This window comes from Mastigoproctus giganteus, chromosome 4, assembly GCF_048544385.1.
Source record: "Mastigoproctus giganteus isolate SK-2022 chromosome 4, ASM4854438v1, whole genome shotgun sequence".
In the NCBI taxonomy this organism is placed as follows: Eukaryota; Metazoa; Arthropoda; class Arachnida; order Uropygi; family Thelyphonidae; genus Mastigoproctus; species Mastigoproctus giganteus.
Window position 1 is genome coordinate 217,508,741 of NC_143578.1, and position 22,187 is coordinate 217,530,927.

At 33.2% G+C, this 22,187-nt stretch overlaps 1 protein-coding gene across 1 annotated transcript in view; it reads right to left on the reverse strand.

The window, feature by feature from the left end:
* The window catches only part of Polr2B (RNA polymerase II subunit RpII140), a 125,654-nt gene that overhangs the window by 52,010 nt on the left and 51,457 nt on the right, over positions 1-22,187 (reverse strand). The window contains exons 10-14 of the mRNA XM_090371167.1: positions 20,482-20,625; positions 13,942-14,081; positions 8,774-8,885; positions 8,518-8,672; positions 738-936 (exon numbers count right to left, since the gene is read on the reverse strand). Coding sequence (XP_090227293.1) covers positions 738-936; positions 8,518-8,672; positions 8,774-8,885; positions 13,942-14,081; positions 20,482-20,625 — 750 coding nt within the window. The remainder of the gene's footprint in view (positions 1-737; positions 937-8,517; positions 8,673-8,773; positions 8,886-13,941; positions 14,082-20,481; positions 20,626-22,187) is intronic.

The window sequence follows — 22,187 nt, forward strand, 5'->3', positions numbered from 1 at the left end:
AGCTCCATAATCAAGACGGGATCTAATTAATGACCACTGCACTAGAGGTTTAATATATCCACACATTGTTTTCAATCAGAAATTTTTCCTTCCTCACACTATTTGTCTACTCTTTAAGACCTTCTGCATCAATCACCTTTCAATATGAGATTGCTAATTCAGAACTTCCAACATTTAACAAAATCAAGTTTTGAAACATGTCATATCAGTGTCTCCATTTTATTTATTTATTTTTTTTTAAAATAAACAGTGTACTTACCTCTTTTGGTCATGCTATTCCATTAAAAATGAAATTAGTAATTTTAGGACAACTCATGTATAACTATATCATTGGATCACTGTCAAGCGAGCATAAGCCCGAACCTTATCACTGTCAATGGAGCAAACAGTACATCCCCAGACAGCATGACAGAAAAACAATACAGAAGTGTACTATTATTATCTGAAAATATGTAAGTAAAAAAAAGTTGGGTTTTTTTTTGTGTATATTAGTAATAAATAAGTAAATTCTTATAATTATTTGACATTCTATTTCACACACACACTACCATTTCAGCATGTCAGTGACAAAACCACTCCAGGTTTTTTTCCCTGAAATCTAAGAATACTGGTAAATCATAAAGACAGACTTCATTATAAAGTTGAACTAAAAAAAAAAAAAACTGACCTATAAGACAGTTTAGATGAGAAACTTCATGTAAGCATTAAAATTATTCATTATGCTAAAAAGTATTTACCTGATTATGATCGGGAAATGGAATGATCGATGCACAAACACCAAGCACCATAGAGGGATGAATTTCACAATGCGTGTATGAAGAACAATAAGCCTGGACTTTATCTTGCAAATCATCAGGTGTCATAGCTAACATCACTGTTTCCTCTTCTAAAGTATCAATGTACTCTACAACACCACTTGCAACCAGATCTTGCCAACTAATCAAAAAATTACATTTTGTAACTCCAACTATTGGAAAATAATAAAATATACATATACAGTAAACCCCAGGGTCCGGAAAATTTATCACCCGCAATTCACCACCAGCAATTAATCGCTAGCAGTTTACCGCCACGTCAGTTTATCGCATAAACAATTTATAGCCTACAAATGATTGCTAGCATATTTTACCATCTAGAAGCAATAAGATGAGATGTGTTTGGTCAAATCATAAAAAGTTATTTTTTATTTAAGTTTCTGCCTTAAGCTATGATTAGCATATTTTTGGAATTCTATGAACTATGAGGGAATAGTGCGGAAATATAAAAACACATGTATGGAAATATGTAATTTAATAGGTAGATTATGTATTTTAATAGTTACATGTATCACAAAAATAGTAAAAAATCCATTATTTGAACAATATAACAATTGGTTAATTTTAAACTAAACTAATTATAACATTAGGTATGTCATAGTACACTGCAAAAATTCAAAATGAATGTTTATGCAATCTTCAGAATCAGTCACGTTCGGATAATTAATTACTAAGAAACTGTAATATTTACAACACAGTATGTACATTATTAATAAGAAATATTATGCGCTATACCTCTTAGATAATCAACAATATCACCCCGTTCATCATATGCACTAACAAGCCTTTTAATTCATTCATCACAATCACGATACTTCTTTTTTTTTGTTGCCTGGATCACTTCCACTTAAATATTGTGGAATGCGCATTTTGTTAATACTGTGTTCTTTTTTAATGCAATCGATAAATTTCCAAACGTTGGGATGATAAGCAGCGACTTGTTCCTCAAATCTTCTGTGCCACCCTTCAACAGAATTATTCGTTCTTGGTAATCCTTCAAGAACTAGCTGATGTATGTTCCACATTTCATGAGAATACTTTGGTGGTCGACGAAGATGTCGTCTGGTTGGGCGTCCAATCCATGTATCCTCAAAATAATCACCAACTTCTTGCGATTCTGGAGGAAAAACACCATTTTCACACAAATGTCCAAAAACGACTGTCACAATAGGAGTGGGCACAAATGATTGCTGCCAAAATTCGCATATTTAAAGCAAAATTGGCATCAGTTTCATAACGTTTCAATACATTATTCTGAATGGAATGAAAAAGACATTGTGAAAAGTGGAAAAAACAACCCCATTGTGAAGTGTCAAGAAAAAAAAAACTCTTCTGCAAGCATTCATCATCGCTGTCTCAAAATCTATAGTTATTGATTGGATAGCCGGTTCCAATTCTTTCAGCTGCTGTAGTAGAGATACATACGTTTCCTCAGACTTGTTAGGCAATAATGCATAAACTAATGGAAGCGATATTTTGTCCTTGAATCCATGTATCGTATACAGCTGATAAAAAAGTAAGGGAACAGTTTTGAAAGTCCCATCGGCATAACAGTGTTCACTTCGCACTAACAACTGTAAATTTCTTTTCATACTGAAAATTAACATACGATTGTCCTCAGTCCAGAATCAAATTGTAGAAACAATTCTCCACTGCACGATGTTTTATATTCTTCTGTAAAAACTATGTCTCTACAATGCGTTGGAAGAACTGGGCCATCAAAATTTCAAATTGTTTGTTTCATTGTATCTACACTTGGAAGCTTCGGGGCTGCTGCTTGGCTACAGGTTCTCGAAACATTTGAAATAATACTATGAGGCGTATTATTTGTTGTTTCTGCATAAGTTCGAATGGTATCAAGAAGTTGTGCTGCCTCAACTCCTGCTGCGTCTCCACAATGATTGTGCTCCTTCCATGTTTTAACGATGGTGTTATCTACTGTAGTAACTCGAGCGGCACATTTGATTTTTCGGTAATTTTGACACTTCCAATGAATTTTTGTTTCATTTTGCCTGTCTTTATAAAAACAAATGTCCACAAAAGCACAATTTCGGTTTTCCTTTTTGATTTCAAAAATTCCACCGACATGATACGTTCATCAAACTCAGAAGGATGAAAAATAAACTCAAAATAAGAAAATGTTGCGATTGTAAGAGATTATAAACATATAAGTACCTCCCTAATTGGCATGCCCTACCCCACCCCCTAAAACATGCTACTTCAAAGTTAAAAACATGCTACTTAAGTTAAAGGGATTAAGTAGGTACCTACCTAATTCCAATTTTGGAAAATAACAGGCAATAAAATTAAAGCACCTGCAATGGTATGTATTTCTAGGAAATATATACCTAGCATATAACTTCCATTTTTAGCTGCACTTAATTCTTAAATAACACCTATAGAAAAACCTTATTTTCAATTTAAAATGACCAATAAATTTATATAAATTATATGTATTGCCTGGCGATAAAATATGCTAGCGATCATTTTTAGGCTATAAATTGTTTATGCGATAAACTGACGTGGCGGTAAACTGCTAGCGATTAATTGCAGGCGATAAACTTTCCTAGACTCAGTAAACCCCATTACAGCACTTTCACTTTTGACGAGATGGCCTTAAAGGGCACCAAACTGAGGCTTCACTTCACAGAAGTGATTGTGGGGCCAGAAGAAAAGAACAATAAGAGTGAGATAGTGCTATAGATTTTAATGGTGAAATTAAAATCTAAAGACTGATGCCACCTAAATCATTTGACTTTAATCATGTCTTACACAACTTACTTAACATAAGGTATATTAAAACTTCACTGTGCAACCACAATCAGAATTAACACAATAGGCACTGTGTTTTAAACAAAACATTGTGTTTACATTAATTTTGTTAAAAAAAAAAAAGCAGTGTCTATTGTGTTAATTTTAAGTTTTTATTCCAACATTACTTTAAGAATTAGACATATATTAGATAGACCTTCATAGTGAACTACCATAACTTCCCCCCACCACCACCCCTTGGTTATTAATTTCCTAGGTAAAAGATGATTCTGCTTGTCTGATCACTAAACACAATTTTTCACTTTTCTGCCTCAGACATTCTTTTCTTACTTCAAATTTCACTCTTACCAGCCTTGATATTCTCTTCATTGTCAAACAATAATAATAAATGATGTTGGGATTTAATTTATATATTATATTGATTCACACAATTTCTCCTCTTTTTTTTCCATGAATTTTTATAATACCCCATAAATGTGTAAGGAAAAATATACAGGTAGTTTTATAACTACAGTAAATTATAATTTGATAGTATATAACAGAGCTATGGTGCTCAATACATTCTACATCGATATCAATATTTGTAGAAGGATAAGAGAAATTTACCTAAATATGATAAGTAGAACACTTCCATATGATACTCTCCTGAAATTAAAATGAATAAAAGATTAACGCAAAATGATTACAGTAAAATATCAATTGAACACAATTAAAAAAATAACTAAAATTTGAAAAACAATTTTTTAAAAAAATTAATTAAAAACCAATTAAAGGTAAACCTAAATTTGAAAATTGTTTTTTAAATTTAGGTTTAACTTTAATTAATTTTTTTAAAATTGTTTTTGAATTTTAGTTAATTTATTAATTGTTCAATTGATTTTTTCCTGTAATCATTTTGCATTAATCTTTTATTCATTTTAATTTCAGGAGAGTATCATACAGAAGTGTTCTACGTATCATACTGAGGTAAATTTCTCTTATCCTTCTACAAATAGTAAATTATAATAGAATGAAACAGAATGCAAAATAGGTTTTGTATTCTGCTTATTAGCATACTTATTTTATTAGCATAATTTACACAAATGAACAGAAAATAATTGCTGCAATGGTTTCCAGTGACTTTACACCATTAGAATAACTAGAAATTGTTTCCCCCAGTGTCTCTTGTCCCACATTCGTATTTACACAATAGATAATGGTGGCTTCAGATGGGCAATGGTATTGGTATAAGCAGTGAATAAGAAATCAAAGGACAAGTCAAAATACATAATCAATGATATTTATATATATAATCTGCAGCCAACAGCGAAATAACTCTGGAAAAAAAAAATGCATTAACTATCAATAATATCAAAAAAAAAAAACTGATACATGGGATTACGAACTTTTTTTCTGTTATTTCAATTCCTAATCAGTATACTTAACCACTCGTATGACAAAAATGGGAAAATCAGTTTTTCTTATGATTATTTTTTAAAGAGACATGATGCCCTTGTAAAAAAAAATGCCACATCTGGCTATGAAACTGCATGCAACTTTCTCAATGCTTGCCTTATATCACTTGTTTACATTTATGCCATTTATTTCTCCAGTTTATAAAAGTAAAAATATTAATAAATTATTGTGCCACAGAGCAAAAACAGAAAGAAAATGACAGGTTGCAGTTAAAAATATGTTTAATGTTACGTAAAAATTTATTAATATTAATATGAATCCAGAGCACGTAGGCCTTTTTGCTTATATAAAAGAGTATAAAGTTGTATTATTGTAACATAAATAGTAATTATGTTTACTTATAATGAAAAACAACATAATTGCAGTGCACAATATTTCAGCTCCCTTGGCTATCTCACTTGAAATGTCCACATGATACAATAGCTAGTAGGAGCCATAAGCTATTGCAGAGTGCAAGCCAACAAATAAATGTTTTGTGTAAAGGGTTTCTGCAAATACAAAGCAAAAAAAAAAGAAAGGTTGTAATATGTGGACAAAGGTTTTCACAAGGACTTGGTGACTGGCCTAACATTGCCATTATTTAAAAAAAATTTGGCATGTAAAATTTTACATGAATAAAGCATTCATGCTGGGTGTATAAAGATTTCTATTAATTTTAAAAACCCCTATTTGCTATATAAGAGTTCTTTTTTCTTATCAATTTGAAAAATGGCTTTATTATATTCGCATTACTTTATTTTTCAGAACTGTCATGCAGTACAGTGCTTGCTTGCTCTCTTTCTCAAATAAAATATAAAAAGTGTTCAACAAAGCCACCTAAATTATCTATTAGATAATTATGAAATTCTCTACAGGAAGGTAAAATTATATTTCAGTTTTCCAAGCCACCTACTTGAAATGTCTGTACAATACAATGCACAAGACAGAGTGTTTGCCATCTTGCAGAGCTCAAGCAAATAAACTGTATCACATATAGCAAGTAGGTCTCAAGGCATGTTAAACTGCAAAGGATGATACACAACTACAAGGTCTCAAGGCATGTTAAACTGCAAAGGATGATACATGACTACAAGGTCTCACAGTCATGTATCACCCTTTAACACGTTGAAATTCCATCAGGAACTAGAAAAGAACCAATAATAAAAGTAATAATTTTAAGTAAAGGGAAAAAGATGGAAAAATTCAAATTGATCTGTTTCATTTATGTCCCATTTCCACAATTGCCCACATGCATATAATATGCAGCACTGTACACTTTCTGTATTGTAGTTTATTGGTTGTTTATAATATTGTATCACTGATAGTGAAATGCATATGTTTCTAATTCTAAAAGATATGAATTTAACAATTTTCTTTTTTATCTTAATTTGTTTTATATGGGTTCTATCACTTTTATTTCAGAATGAAGCTTTATCTGGTTTTATTTCATACAGTTTAACACTAAAATTTTTTTTAATCAGTTGTACTAAGTTGTGTGACTGGTGATTTTACTAAGATATATATGGATTTTACGGCAATCAACTTCTTTTGTCGGACAGTTACAGACATTGATTATCTTGATTCATACAAAGTTAAGTAAGTGCAGAAATTATATGATATGAAACAAGATAAAACAACATATGAATGTGTCTACAATAACAAGAAAATTTATACGTTTGTCAAATCACAGTTAATGCAATAGCAGTAACCAGGATTTAACCTTTATTCCAGAGGTTCTGGAATAAAGTTTTCCATTTGTAACAATCTATATTACATGCAGTTGTAATGTAGATAAAGTGTAACCTGGGGAATTCCAGAGGAGATAATCTCAGCAATTTTTAAAGCACCTTAATCCAGAATAAACTCATGGTTAAATATAGATTTTGAGAGAGCATAGGATTTTCAGATTTCACCAAAGACAAGTAATAATCCAACAGAAGTTCTATCAAGGAATTAAATATTTAAAGATTGTAAATAAGAAAAAAAAAGTCAACAGTGTGAATAAAATTGTCCCATGTGTACATATAGGACATATATATATATATATATATATATAGTGTGAAAGTGAAATTATATTTTATGCTATTTCAACAAAGGGATACAACATAAAATTTTACAAATTAAGGATAAAATTTTTATGTCAGTCATCAGTTGGAGATTAGTGGATCCTCAATATATGAATAGAGAACCTACACTTAAACTCATAACTTTAAGGAAGAATATCCCACATGTGGATTATCACTATTCATAACATGCTAATGCAAGTGCTCGTGATCAAGAAAACTCTCATTTTTGACATACCATAGACAGCAAGTAAAAAAAAATTCAATATTAATTACAAGGGCTATAAAAAGGTATAATATCAATAATACCAATTTTATTCTGAACTTAGATAGCAAGGAATTGTCAAAGAACAAATGTTAACTGCTTGCTTTGGGAATAAAGTTCTTCGTAGTGCTATGTTGTGAGAATGACATAATACAAAATAATTGATACCAGTCAGTGCAAAATACTGTGCTTCAAATAACTGCAATAACTTGAAGAAATTACAAAGACATTCATTTATTAAATTCCAAGTTAAAATAAAATGTTACATGTATATCCTCAATTGTGTAACTGATAATTAAAAACACAGTAAATCAAATTATTTGGGGCACTGTTGATATTTCTGGAAATTATCTTGTCTTCAAATTATTAACCAATTAAGGCTACAAGTCAGTAATTTGCAGTCATAGGCATGACTACAAATTACTGACTGGTAGCTACAACATATTAATTTATTAATTTTCCAACCTACCCATATGTATACTTTAATGATAAATATAGGTGGAAACCAAGGGTTATAAAGATTTAAGTTACTGCAATATGTGCAAAGCAACAATGATAGAGTACAGAAGCATGTATATTTTAGAGTACAGCACAATGTGAGTAAATCTACTGCTCAAATGTCCCAAACATTACATCATGTTCACAAGGAGGAAAATAAAAACATAATAAAGACATGAAAACAGAAACAAACAACAAAAATACATGAGAAATATAGAGCATACCTAGACATTTATCTCTGAGATGGGGGGGGATGTTATATACACTTTCACCCTTTTAGAAATATGTATGTAAATATGTCCTGAAGGTCACTGAAAATAACATATCCATTAATATACAAATTATCTTGAAATTTTTCTAGTAAACACTGCCATCTCTTATTTGTGTTTCCAAATAATTGTAGAGTTTATGATAGGCAACAGCATGAAAATAGCTTTAAAAAAAAAAAACACACACACACATACACAATCCAATTTGTTCATAAGAGCAGAATTTGAAGAAATTCTGGATTTGGATTCTAAAAATAGGCACCTGGCTACTCCACTGTTTCCTGTGCACAACATTTACAAAAATTTTTATATTCCTATTTACCAACTTTCTATATATCCCCACAAAAAACAGGATCTTTAGAAATACAGAATAAACAAAAATTAAGTAATTTTGAACATACCTATAGTTGTTGTATTCTCTTTCCTTTAATCGGTCAATGTGTCTTTTTTTTAAGAGCAACTTCTGATTTTCTACAATTAAGAGTGGACGGCAAATTCTTCCAGCATCTGTATATATACGAATCTCCCGATCTCTAATATCTCTAACCATAGACACCTACATATTTCAAAAATGTAATTTATAACACGACATTAAAAACTGAGTTTTCAAAAATTAAAAATAAAAAAAAATTCAATATGCAAGGCTAATTAACATACTTCAGACACGATGATATCCATTTGACGCCTCAGCTTACGTAATGTATTCATCAACTGGTCTGGATCTCTGTGGATTCCAACCCAACAGCCGTTTACAAAAATTTTTGTAGCCCTTAGAAAAAAAATAATAATAATTGCCATCAACTGAATAAAAAATAATTGAAAATTGGGAAAAAAATCATTTATTTGAAATTCTATTTATTGTGAAACTAAATTTTTATTTAATGTCCATTATTAAATTAAAACAATACTAAGTCAATTAAACTATATTATCATACATCACACTAATATAATATACAGTTTGCCAATTCATATTTAGTTAATTTTCATTTTAAGATCAGTAAAATAAATTATTTTTTTAAATTCAGGCCTAAGGAGAAAAAGATCAAGTGCACACTGCTCTAATTCAAAAGGATAATTTTAATTGCAGAATCTATTGTGAGAAAAAATTATGTAATAAAAACAGGTTAACTGCATCTTGACTACATCCTGAAAGCAAAAATTAATGATGCAATAACAAACAGATTATCAGTAGTTTTTAAGAGGCCTAAAGAAGAGCATTATTATTCATTTTGGCACTAAATTAGTGCATATGATCTGACAATGTTGGATAAATACAGAAACATTCGGAAAAAAATCCCACAAATCAGGTTAGAAGGTATTCAATCTTGGCCAAGCATGATAGGAGGGATCATAAGCTAAAAGCAATGTGGATTAAATCAAGATTTGAAGGGCCGTACAAGGCTTTTGGGGGGGGGGGAATTTTCATTAACATGGGATGTCCTAGTAGGTACCAGGGAACCTATTTTGTAGAGATGAAATACCCTTGAACAAAGTTGATGCAAAGGTCTTTGTGATGCCAACTGAGATTGAAATGAGTTGTCAATAAAACACACTGCTAACATAACAGGGTTAACAGAAACAGGAGATTGAGTGTCACCATGAAATAAGTAATGTATTTAGGAAAGAGAGATATAAGACAGTGACACAAGCACTACTAGATTCCAAACTTACATGCCAACATAAAATCTGTGAAATGAAAGGGCAATTGGAAGCAAAAGAAAAATGAAAGCAGGGGTATGCCACAGAACAGAAGTACATTGTAAAAAGTATAATGAGAGCCTATATATAGACTGAATGGGCAAGTAAGTGGGTGGAAAATCCCAACAGAAGGACAAAATTTTTAAATCAACTAGGCAACTGTTACTCACACAGTGCAACAAAAAATGAGACTGAATTAAAAAAAAAAAAAAAAAAAAAAATCTGGCGTCAATGTCACTCTAGAAGAGGGTGCTAGTAAAGCAGGGACATGTGACCTTGGCTGTCCTGCCAACCCAAGCCAGTTGGCCTTATGTTGCTTTTTTTTTGTATAAACATTCTTTGCACATTATGTCTAACATCGGCATCACACACCAAAGAATGGAACAATACATCAACATCGGGTTTAGTGAAAGCTGAAGAAAAGCCCTACTGAAAAACATGAAATAATACAAGCAGCTTATGGAGATAAAGCTCTGTCCTGGGCAAAAACATTTCAATGGTTTAAGCATTTTAAAGAGGGCAGAGAGGATGCAGTAAATTATCCTCAAAGTGGACAACCAAAAATGACCTGGGGCCTCAAATTGTATAATTTAATAAGCAAGTGACCAATTAACACATTTACCACAGACTTCGGAAAAAGAAAAATTTGAACAAAGTTTGTTCAACATAGTTGATGTTGCATGATGAGGAAAAACTCAAATGATTGGATGCTCACAAAGATTTTGTTCAAACAGCTGACAATAAACCTGGTTTCCTAAACAGCATTATTACTGGGGACGAGAGCTGGTGCTTCCAGCATGATGATTAGACCAAAAATGCAGAATAATGATTACAGAACTCGCGAAGATAAAAAAAAAAAAAGTTTATTGCTGAAAATTGCATATCAAAATCATGCTGATCGCAAAAGGATAATCCATAAGGATTTGATTACAGAAAGAAGGGCTGTTACCTACAATTAGAGGTACTAAAACGTTTGTTGGTGAGAATCAAACACATGCAAGCAGAATTGGAACAGTTTTGTGGGTGGCTGTTGCATAACAATGCACCTTCTCACATAGTGATCAACATACAGGCATTTCTGGTTCACAGGCAGGTTACAGTGCTCAACAACCATTCTTATTCCCTTCACTTGGCTCTAGCAGACTTTTTTTTCTGTTTTCCCAAGTTGAAACTGAGATTAAGCTGAAATTAAGATTGAAAGGATTCTGATTTGATGGTGTTTATTACATTCAGAAAAATGCAACATCAGAACTAAACACCATTACAGCAGATGAATTTTTAATCTTTCCAAAGCTTTTATGAATGATGTAGCAAGTGAATTTCTTCCCTTGGGAACTATTTTGAGGGAGGCAAATAAAAAAAGATGTTTTTTAGCAAGTCTGGTTGGAAACTATTACATGACAATACACCTTCTAACAGAGCAATAAACATGCCTAAATATGCCTTATTTGAATTCACTCTCATTACTTTTTTTTTGCCACACTGTATATATCACCTTAGAGGGTAGCACCATTGGCAGAATTGCCACCCTCCCCCACTGGGTGGAAAAGACCTGAGTTAAGTCCTGTTGATGACAAGAGGAATTTTTGTGGGCCTTTTTCACGTGGCTGAGCTAATCAGTCTCAGGCAAAGGTAACACACATTTGTTCTCCCAGATACTCAGGATTTTTCATCTAGCAAACAGAAATCGACCACAAAACAGGTAATTTACAGACAGTATACACAAAGCAATATGGCCTTAGTCGCCGATGCTCCTAAAACCCAACAACAACAACAACAACAACTGTATATATCAGTAGCTTAAAGAAAGTGCTAAGGGCAAGAGTATTCCAAGCCTAATCATTACCCACAAACCTGATAGTATTGTAGGACTGACAGTACAGGAACCCTTAGATGAAAGTGATCATGGAGATGAATGAACAAGCTGGCCAGTTTAAAAGAGTAATAAAAGCATGGGAGAGTTACAATACAATGAAAAGTACAAAAGCCAACCAGCAGATATATTGGTTTTTAGGAGCAATTATTTGGTTTTTAGCATTAACAACTAAGGCCATATTGCTCCGGGAATATGCAGTGGTCATTCCCTGACCTTTCTGCATCCTCCGTATTTGATGGTGACGGGCTCGAACCCCGGTCTAATCAAGAAGCGTGTGCTACGCACTGCTGCTCCTTCCCACCTGGCTACGGAGGTGCCCTCAGCAGATATAAATTGAACCACAACAATACCATAGAAAGGATTAGACTGGCAAAAGCTGCTCGTGAAATTAAAATTTAGCACTAAGAGAAACAAGGACAGGGACAAGCAGTTGTTCACTTAAGTGATTATAAAGAAGAAAAGAATGAATCACATTTGACTCTTATGTAATGGATGTGAGAAAGTATTAGACAACCCAGGTGGTATTGTAGATGAGTTTTAAAGAGAACATTACATCAGTCATTACAGACAAAAGACTTTTCATGGTAAAGGAAAACAGTGCAGGTGGACAGAGCTGAGCAGAGATGCGTGAAAATTAGCGGGAATAAAATCATACAAGACTGTTTATTAGAAAAACTTGAGCCTAAAATTATGTAAAGCCCGAGTTTCTGAATATACTCAGTAATTTGGGAATGGTGAGAGAATGTACCGAACTACTGAGATTGTGAGGGCATCACTGGACTAAGAGATTTCTTTGGATTGGGGAAGTGACAACATTTAGCCAATCCATAAATGCAATTCTAAAATAAAAGTGGATGACTACAGATCAGTAACTCTGGCTTTGGTGGTGGAGTCAATGATTTCTGGGGCAAGCAGACAGAAATGGTATTATGAAGGAAATTCAGCAAGGTTTTGTAAAATCTGTAACTAATCTGGTTAGCGATTGTGACAGAGTCAATCATTAGCTGGATGCAAAAAATTATTTTGTCATTGTTTATTTGTAACTCAACAAAGATTATAAAGTAACACCTGATTGTATAATTTGGTTACTGCTATTGGTTTTTACAGAGCACTAACATCTTAGACCACATTTCTCTAGTCTGTTATATCTGTTGAAGCATGTTCATGGGTTGATTTGCATATTGTATGAACTGAAAAACCTGAAATAACTCAGAGGAAAACTTCTGCAAGTTTCTTTAGTCTGATCTAAGGTTGTCTAATCACAGTCCCACATGAAGAGGCCTTTAATAATTCTTCCAGTCTCTGGACAAGATTAAAACCCAGACCTCTACAAAAGAGTGACAAGTGGTAAAACCACTATACTTTCATGGAGGATTATATAAGCTGGAACAAGTTCAGATCACAGAATGGCTGCAAGGCAGGAAACAGAGGATTGTAATTAATGGTTACTCTTCAGACTGGACTAGTGTGGGAACCCAAAGATCAGTTGAGAATGGTGTTGTGTCTGATTTTTTAAACAACCTGAAGGGATATGGGGAGAATGAAGTTCTTTAATTGTTTAGCTTCTACCTGACAATGTTTTAATTTAGTTCAAATAAACACAAATGATAACAACTAGTACAAACTGTGTGGTGAGGGGGAAGAGAGCCTGCATCTCAACTTACAAGGGCATTAATTGTACCTTAAAGGGCTGTTATGCATTTTGCTGCTCTGCAGCTGGTGCAGTTGACAACTAATAAAAAGCATACATTAAGCAATGACCAGAATATACAGGCAACTGTGTGACTCAACAAGGTCAGCACTGCTTTCTCAATCTGTCTGACAGCTTATCGTCGCAAATTAACTATTCACCCACACACTAAGCCATGAAATATGGTTATCAGTAACCACGTAAACTTAACGTATAATTTACAGGCCATTAACAAGTGTGAGTTAATGTTAATGTGAGTGTAGTTTCAATAATATAATTAGTACTAATTGAACTGATAAATGATGTCTGCTCCTTTAACAATTGACTAGTACTAATTCCATTGCTGGTAAAAGATGCTACCAATACCAAAAATGTTGATGCTGCAAAAAAAGCTACCAATAGCTATTTGCAGCATCAATATAAAAAAAAACCTTCCCCATAATTACATCAAATATCTGCTAGCCTTCAAGAATCCTTGGAATTTACAAGTGTGAGTTCATTAATTAGCATTACAATAAAAAAAAATTAATTTTTATTTAATTTTTATGAATTTTAACATACTCTGCTATGGCTGAGGGAGCAATTTCTTCTAAATTTTCCATACTCCATTCTTCTAAAAATTCCAATATAGGAGATGGCTGGGAACCAACGGATATATATGCCATTAAAGCAAGATTTTTTACCAATCCAACAGCATGTCCCTGAAAGAGTTAAAAATAATAAAGTGTTACCTCAGTTCCAATGAAATTAAATATAAAATTATTTTGCCCTTTATATTTACTTTTAATATGTAAACATTATGAACTATCACAAACTTAATATCCAATTTTTGAATTTGTGTTCCAGAAATTGAAACTTAACCAAGGGTTGGCTCATTGAAGTCTGGAAGACAGTTCTGTGAACTATAAAGCACCATTTCTCATATCAGTTGCATATTTCATTTCTTATTTTAGTTAATACTACCATTCTTTTCTAAGTGCTTCTTTTATTACTAGGCACAATCGTGGGTTCCCTCCCACCCCACTTATATTTAACATACTTTACCTCCCTCCATGCATGTCCAATCTGATTTTTTTTTTCTTTACAGCCTTTATCATACTTTTGTTTTTTCCTTTTATCCCAGTACTTCCTCATTAAATTTTGCATACCATCTTCAACTCTTTCCCAGCTTTAATTAAAATTGCTTATTAAAAATTAACTAAAAAATGTTTACCCTAATTTTCCTTACACTGAGAAGGATACACTGTACCACACTAAACTGTAACCTACTCTCTTCCACCTGACCCATACATATTAAATTATACTGCGACTTTATTCTACCTTATATAATTTCTTGATTGAACACTGTACATTCCCAGAATGTGGTCTATAAATTTTAAGCTCATAAATTGGCTTTTCCCCACATGCATAACTAAAAATTTTTCATAGTATTGCTGATACATTCTTTATTTAATGCATACATTGTTCTTTATTTTATACTTAACAGCGTGTACAGTACATAAACAGTCATCTGGTCCCAAGATTAAAAGCCTTGGAAGTATGTGTCATTACAGTTTGGAAAACACTTAACATAAAATTCATGTAATAAGTTTTGAGAAGTCACTGTTTTTCATCACTAAGCATGTTAGACTGCCTCATGGATTGATGAGGAATAAAAAAGAGGAAAAAAGCATTAAGAAATTACCAAAAAGAAAACTACTAAAAGCAGTTTTCACTAAAAATTAATTTCCAGTAGTTTTTATTCCTCATCTCAACCACAATACTGGCTTGAGGATACAATTTTGCAAGAGTTCAGAAACATAGCTACAGTCAAATTTAGCACTGTGTCTTACATACAAGGGATATGCACAGTTTATTACAGGATTAGGCCTGCAATAATTCAATTTTCATAAAACTCACATAGGGATTTCTTTTTAAATAATCTATATTAAATACAGTAATCTATAGTATGTGCCACACTTATTTAATTATCGTTTATTCATTTTTTTATATTTTCTACAATTTCTGGTTATAATAATGACTGACTATGGCCTGTGAAATTAGTATTTCAGAAATCATTTGAAAATATCTCCCACCTGCACGTAAGGAGCCTGTGTACAGAAATATTGCCTAGGGCCTGAAAATTTATAAATCTATTCCTAATAAATATCAGGGGAAAAAAATTATACTAAATTAGCAATAAAGTAAATAAAATGTAGTAGTAACACTAATGTAACAAAAAATATATAAAATAATAATAAATATCAGTACTGAATTGTACATGTGCAATATATGTTAAAATTCATAAGACTAGGAAGTTCATAAATTGGGAGATCAACTATATGTCCTTTATTAATTTAAAATAAATTTTAAAAATACAAGATCAATATGTTCTGATTTAAAACAAAAATTAATCTTTGGTTGGGTTGTTTTCAACATCCCAGTGAAAAACAGACAGCACTGGCAATGAGAAAGTACTGGAATAAAAGGAAAAAACAGAAGTATGATAAAGGCTTTAAAGGGGGGGGGGGTGGAAATCAGATTGGACATGCATGGAGGGAGGTAAAGCATGTTAAGTAATATAATAGAAGAGACTGTGATGAGGAAGACAGACAGAAAAGAGAACAAGAAAAGATGTGGATATCATGGGCTGAAGGAGAGAATAGAGATGGGAAAATGAAGATGTGATTACATTCTGACTGTCCCTGACCTGCCATGTGAAAAAGCAAACATATGATGTTGAATGACTGGGAACAAACATGAAATTGCTCCATAAGGGCACTTCATTTTGTTTTGCTTTTAAATACAGTGAACAATTTCATGATGAAAGAACTGCCACTTGTAAAATAAGATTCAACATAACCATGGAACATTACCACCAACACAGACATGTCCTCAGCACAGCCTGCTTAGATATCTGAAGCCCATTTTGTATGTATTATCAAAAACTAGTGAAATGGCTAAAATAATATAGCATGAATCCATTTGGTAGTCAATTCCCAACTTTACATACAGTAAAAATGAATTTTTCTAATAAGTAATACAATACATATCTGCATCACAAGTATATATAAATTCTTAAAAAGCCATACTATATGCATAACCAGAGATGCACTTGTATAATGTAATAATTAGTTAATACAAATCAATCAGCAAAAAATTGTTTATTGTGAAATTCTCATGGTGATTGAAAAAAAATTGCCTTTAGTAAATAAAAATTAAAAGAGAACCATATAGATTGAGCTTAATCACATACTTTGAAGATCACTTAACAAAAAACAAATTATGCTTTAGCTAGTACTACTGAATAATTTTTTAACTGTGAAAGTTCACAAATATTGCCTCTCCTCACTATTTTAAATGCAATAGTTGTCATCCACGTACCAATTCTGGAACAACCTGGGCATATATTTATGTATATACAGGTTGCAGAGAAACTCTACCGACAAACTTGAACAGGTGATAGATGGTACCAAAAGAAATATTTTTTGTCAAGTAAACAGGTCGTAAATGAGTCATTATAGCAGCAGAAGCTATTAAAGGGTTGTAAAAATCAGAACAACACATTCAGTAATTTAATGTTGTTTAATGCATACAAATCATTTGCTGTTGCACACAAAATAGAAAAAATAATTCCTAAGTGCTCGAACCATGATGTTCGATGCATAACTCACACCAACACATCATTGAATTGAATGTTGTAAGCATTGGAAGTTCCTAGGATTGTCTTGTATCTCTGCACTTGCTGCAACAATCTGTGCTACAAGTTCCTCCACTGTGTCAAATGGAGTTTCATACACAAAGTCTTCATGTATCCCCAAAAGAAAAAGTCCAAACAAGTCAGATCAGGCAACCTTGATGGTCAGGCTACAGGTCCACCTCAACCAATCCATCTGCCTGGAAAGGCGGTATGTAAGTATGCACGTACACATCTGTCAAAATGTGGTGGTGGTGCATCATCATGTTGGAACCACATTTGTGCTTGGACAATCAGAGGAACATCCTCCAACAACTTTGGAAGTGTTTGCTCTAGAAAACGCAAATAGAGTCGTCCATCTAAATGTGCAGGCAACATGTATGGTCCAACTAAAATATTTCCCACAATGCCAGCCCATACATTGACACTAAACCTGTGTTGGTAGCCATGTTCAACCATTGCATGGGGATTATTCTCTGCCCACACATGACTGTTGAGGCTGTTGAACAATCCCTCTTGAGTGAAACATGCCTCATCAGTGTAAAGCACATTATTGGCAAAATCAGGCTGCAAGTTGGTTTCCTGAAAAAACCAGTGGGAGAAATCAACACGGTGGGCAAAATCAGCAGGTTCTAGTGCATGCACTTTCCGGCATCGGAAAGGATGTAGTCCTGCTTCGTGCACCACATCCCACACCAAACAATGCTGTACACTCAATCGGTGTGCAACTGCTCTTGTGCTGGTAGAAGGTCTGCGAATATCTGTAAAATCTGTTCCTCAAACCGGGGTGTCCCAGCAGTATGTCGACGTCCAGTATCATGCATATTCACACCGAAAGAGCCACTATCACGTAATCTTTGGTGTATCACAGCAAATGTTGTGGTGAGGCAACCTTCTGGGAAGCGTTCTTGATACATCCTGGGAGCCTCTCTTCTGTTACCATTTGCTGCACCGTACATTAAATGGATATCAGCCATTTAATGTCTGTACCCGTACTGAATCATAATATGACATTACACATTTATGCTATTAGCGGAAGATATGCGCCACTCCAAGGACCTCTCAACGCATGCATACATTAATGTTGATGGTAGTCATATGTTCGAGCACTGTGTTATGGATTGTTTTTTCTATTTTGTGTGCAACAAGAAATGATTTGTATGCATTAAACGACATTAAATTACTGAATGTGTTGTTCTGTTTTTACAATCCTTTAATAGCTCCTGCTGTTATAACGACTCATTTATGACCTATGTTTACTTGACAAAAAATGTTTCGTTTGGTACCCTCTATCACCTGTTCAAGTTTGTTGATAGAGTTTCTCTGCATCCTGTATATACACATTTTTCGTGTGTGGATTATGTGTATGTGGAGTACATGAACTGGTACACTCCTTCAGTAATGTAAGATGTAATGCATATGAGCAGGCATGTCGATGCTACTACAACAACATGATGTTTTGAACATACCATAGCAGTCAGTGCCAAACATGCTGGTATTACTATCTTGGGCACTGCAGTCCTGCTGGAATTTTCATGTATGGCCATGTTCAGTGTATCGAGATTGGCCCAATAACCAAATAGTATCCAGCTAATGGCAATCCTGCAGAGGGAAAAAACTTGATGTGACAGGCCAATGGAGGCTAAATAGACTTGTGCAAGGTAACAAAAAAGCTACAGTCAATCAAATAACAACCCAGTACAACAGTAGTATAGTAACCATAGAAGCATTTAAAAACACAACTAGTATCACATTTACAGATAGGGCATAACAGATAACAACCAAACTGATTAGCAAAACACATTACAGTGAGCCAGGAGCGATACGGATCCCAATTTCTGTTTCATACTGACAGAATATGGTGAAAGCAGCACAAGTCTGTGGACCCATACCACCAGATGTTAACAATGTAGACTGGCAGTGTGATAGCACAGGGAGTGTTTTCATGGTGCATGTTGGGCCCCTTGATACCAAGTAGGGGAAACATTTGGTTCCACAGAGTTATCTGGAAATTGTTTCGAACTGGGTGCTTCCCTTCATGGCTGCATATATTCAATCTGCAAATAGGTTAAATATATAATGCACCAACACCAGATGGCCAGAACCATATAGAATTTGGTCCAGAATCATGAGAGCAAATCAGACCACTGCAATAGCACCACTAGATCTCAATCCAATTGAGCACCAATTGGATGAGGTGGAACAAGCTTTTAGGAGTACACATCTGCAACCAACCAATTTGCAACAACTGCAGTAAGCAACCAAATTAAGGTTCAACATCAGAAAAGTACACTTCTGGAAGGGTAAAGGAAGGAAAGTTTGGACAGTGTTGGGGGAAGGGAGACCAACTTTCCAAATTAATCAGGAAACAAGTAAAAGGCAAGTGCTTAAACTAGTACTTCCATTGTTTTTAAAACATTAAAATGCATGTATAATAAAACAAAATTCATAGAGCAGATGTATCCTACACAATAAAGTTATTAATAAATATACAAAAACATACATAATAATCATCCAAAATACTTTTTTTATATGAGGGGCAGTCAATAAGCATTTACCCTCACCTAGAAATATTTGAATTAGGGATCTAATATTACGTATATATAGACTACTAAGTCTCATAAATTAAGGCCTGATGTAGCCAAGTGGTCAGGAGCATGAGTGCAGTAGCACACACTATGAGTGGACCGGGGTTCCAGCCTGTGACTGCTAAATATGATTAACTTTTGTATTGATTTATTTTAAACTCCACTGACCTGGTGGTTGTGCTGGAGTATAAACAAGAACATTAAATTTTTTTTTGGTTTACCCCCAATAGATCCATTGGTGACTGAACTAGAGCCATAAATACAGTTAGTTAGAAGTGGTATGCTGGAGAAGATCGCAGTTCGATCCAGCATAAAATTTCTTTATTTGCAAGGTAAAGCAACAAAACAAATCCGTGGGAATTGTAAGAAAGTTCAGGCGTTGGCAAAGCACTGTGCATGATGACCCAACAGAGGAAAGACTACTCTCAGCCACAGACCATGCATTGTGGCTAAAATGGAATAGCTAGTCCTTGAAGACAGACATGCAACTATAAATTTTACAGCAAATGAAGTGAGCATTGGTCTGTATAATTCCCTGCTGCATAATGCACAATTACCTACACATGTCTAAAGCTGCAGCCTGATATTTTTATGTGATAAAATGAAAAGTAAGAGTAAATACTTACTGACTACCCCATATATCTGTCTCATTGATAAAAACCAAGCATGGTAAACATGCAAGACTTAATATTTTAAATAGGTTTTATTTCTACATTCTCTTTTTTTTTTTTATATATAGAAGGCTAGGTCTATTGTGCTAACTAAACATTTAAATTAATTAACACAGAAGTTTTATATTTATTACATTAATATAATGAAAATTGAAACTATACATACCTCTGGAGTCTCAGCAGGACAAATCATGCCCCACAGTGTATTATGTAATTGACGAGGCTTGGCCAGTTTACCATCGCGACCAATAGGTGAGTTAACACGTCTTAAGTGGGATAAAGTGGAAGCAAATGTTAACCTATTCAGCACCTGTAAAAAAGAAATATACAAATTAAAAATGCAACCCAGTCTATTATATATTATCAAAATCATTCTTAAATATGCCTGTCCATGACTGTACTCTCAAGATCTGCATCTACAAGAAACACAAACCGTACATCATTTGCAAGATGCTTGATTAAGAAACGAGTTTCTGCCATTAAATGAACTAAGTTTTAATTACAGAATTACGAAACTAAATGAATTAACACTTCTAGCATTTTAACCAATCCAGTATCTCGTACAGAACATACTTGACAAAAAATATCAAATATCACTTCATATTACCTAGTTAATTTTTTTTAAAAAGAATTAAAAAGTGAAGATGTCATGGATATAAATTAGAAAGGTTATCACCAGAAATGTGCATTGTATAGCTAATATTAATAATCAACAAACACTAAAACAACTTTTTAAAACAAATAAATTATGCACAAATACAGTGTTTAAAATACTATTCTTAGTCTAATAACCAACAGAGTTTTTATGCATAATAAAACTTCCTCAGCAGAATACCAAGAATGTGGGCTACTTGTACAACTGAAAATTCCTTAGAATCACCCTCCCTTTCAAATTGCTGAATACAAAGTATACCAATCTGCTTAGAAACAGAAAATTCAATTACAAATACATAAATTACAAATACATAAGCCTCAAGCTTGAGGCTTATGCTCTAAATGCTTTAGAGTCTAAATACATGATACACCAGCAGGCATCTCTCATATTGGGGAGTTATACTTCATAACTGTTTTGCCATCATTGCATCACTTGGGTACCTACCCATCCAACGAAGAAGGGCCAAATAGCCCTGAAACAGTGCTGTCTGGGTGGTGGTATCCATCTGAGAATAAGTAACATCAGTCTTCTCCTCGGGTGAAGCGTTACTTATTCGAAGTAGTGCAATATCATGGCAACTCATTGTGAAGGTATTCATAATATGAGATATAACTTAAAACGATGCCGTTTTGCTAAAATTCTGATTTATTCAGATTTGGCTATGTATTATTGATGCATTTGCACTATATTTATACATAATACACAATAAATAAAAATTATAATAAGCAATTAGATAATCAATAATAAACATCCACATTTCAGACATTAATAAAGCTTATCACTATGCATTGTAAACCTTATTCATATATAGTTATGAATATTAAAGTGTATGTGTGTGTATATATATATATATATATATATATATATATATATATATATATATATATATATGATGTGTGTTGTACCCTCCTTTTTATTTTTTATTTTTATTAAGTAATATTTTTTTCCAACATTATTTAAATATAATTATATAAAGCATCCATAAAATTACTGAGTTTAGGTTGTAAAGATGTAAAATTATAGTTAAAGTGTAATATATAGAACACCCAATTAATGCCATCAAACGATCGAACATTACATCGGACGTTATGTATATACTAAATAGATACGTTATAGTGTAAAGTTAATATCTTTAAAGTTTGAAAATCCATATAGCCATAGTCCTGCCATATCTCCAGTATACATGAAAACCAAAATATAAATCATATTAAGTAAAT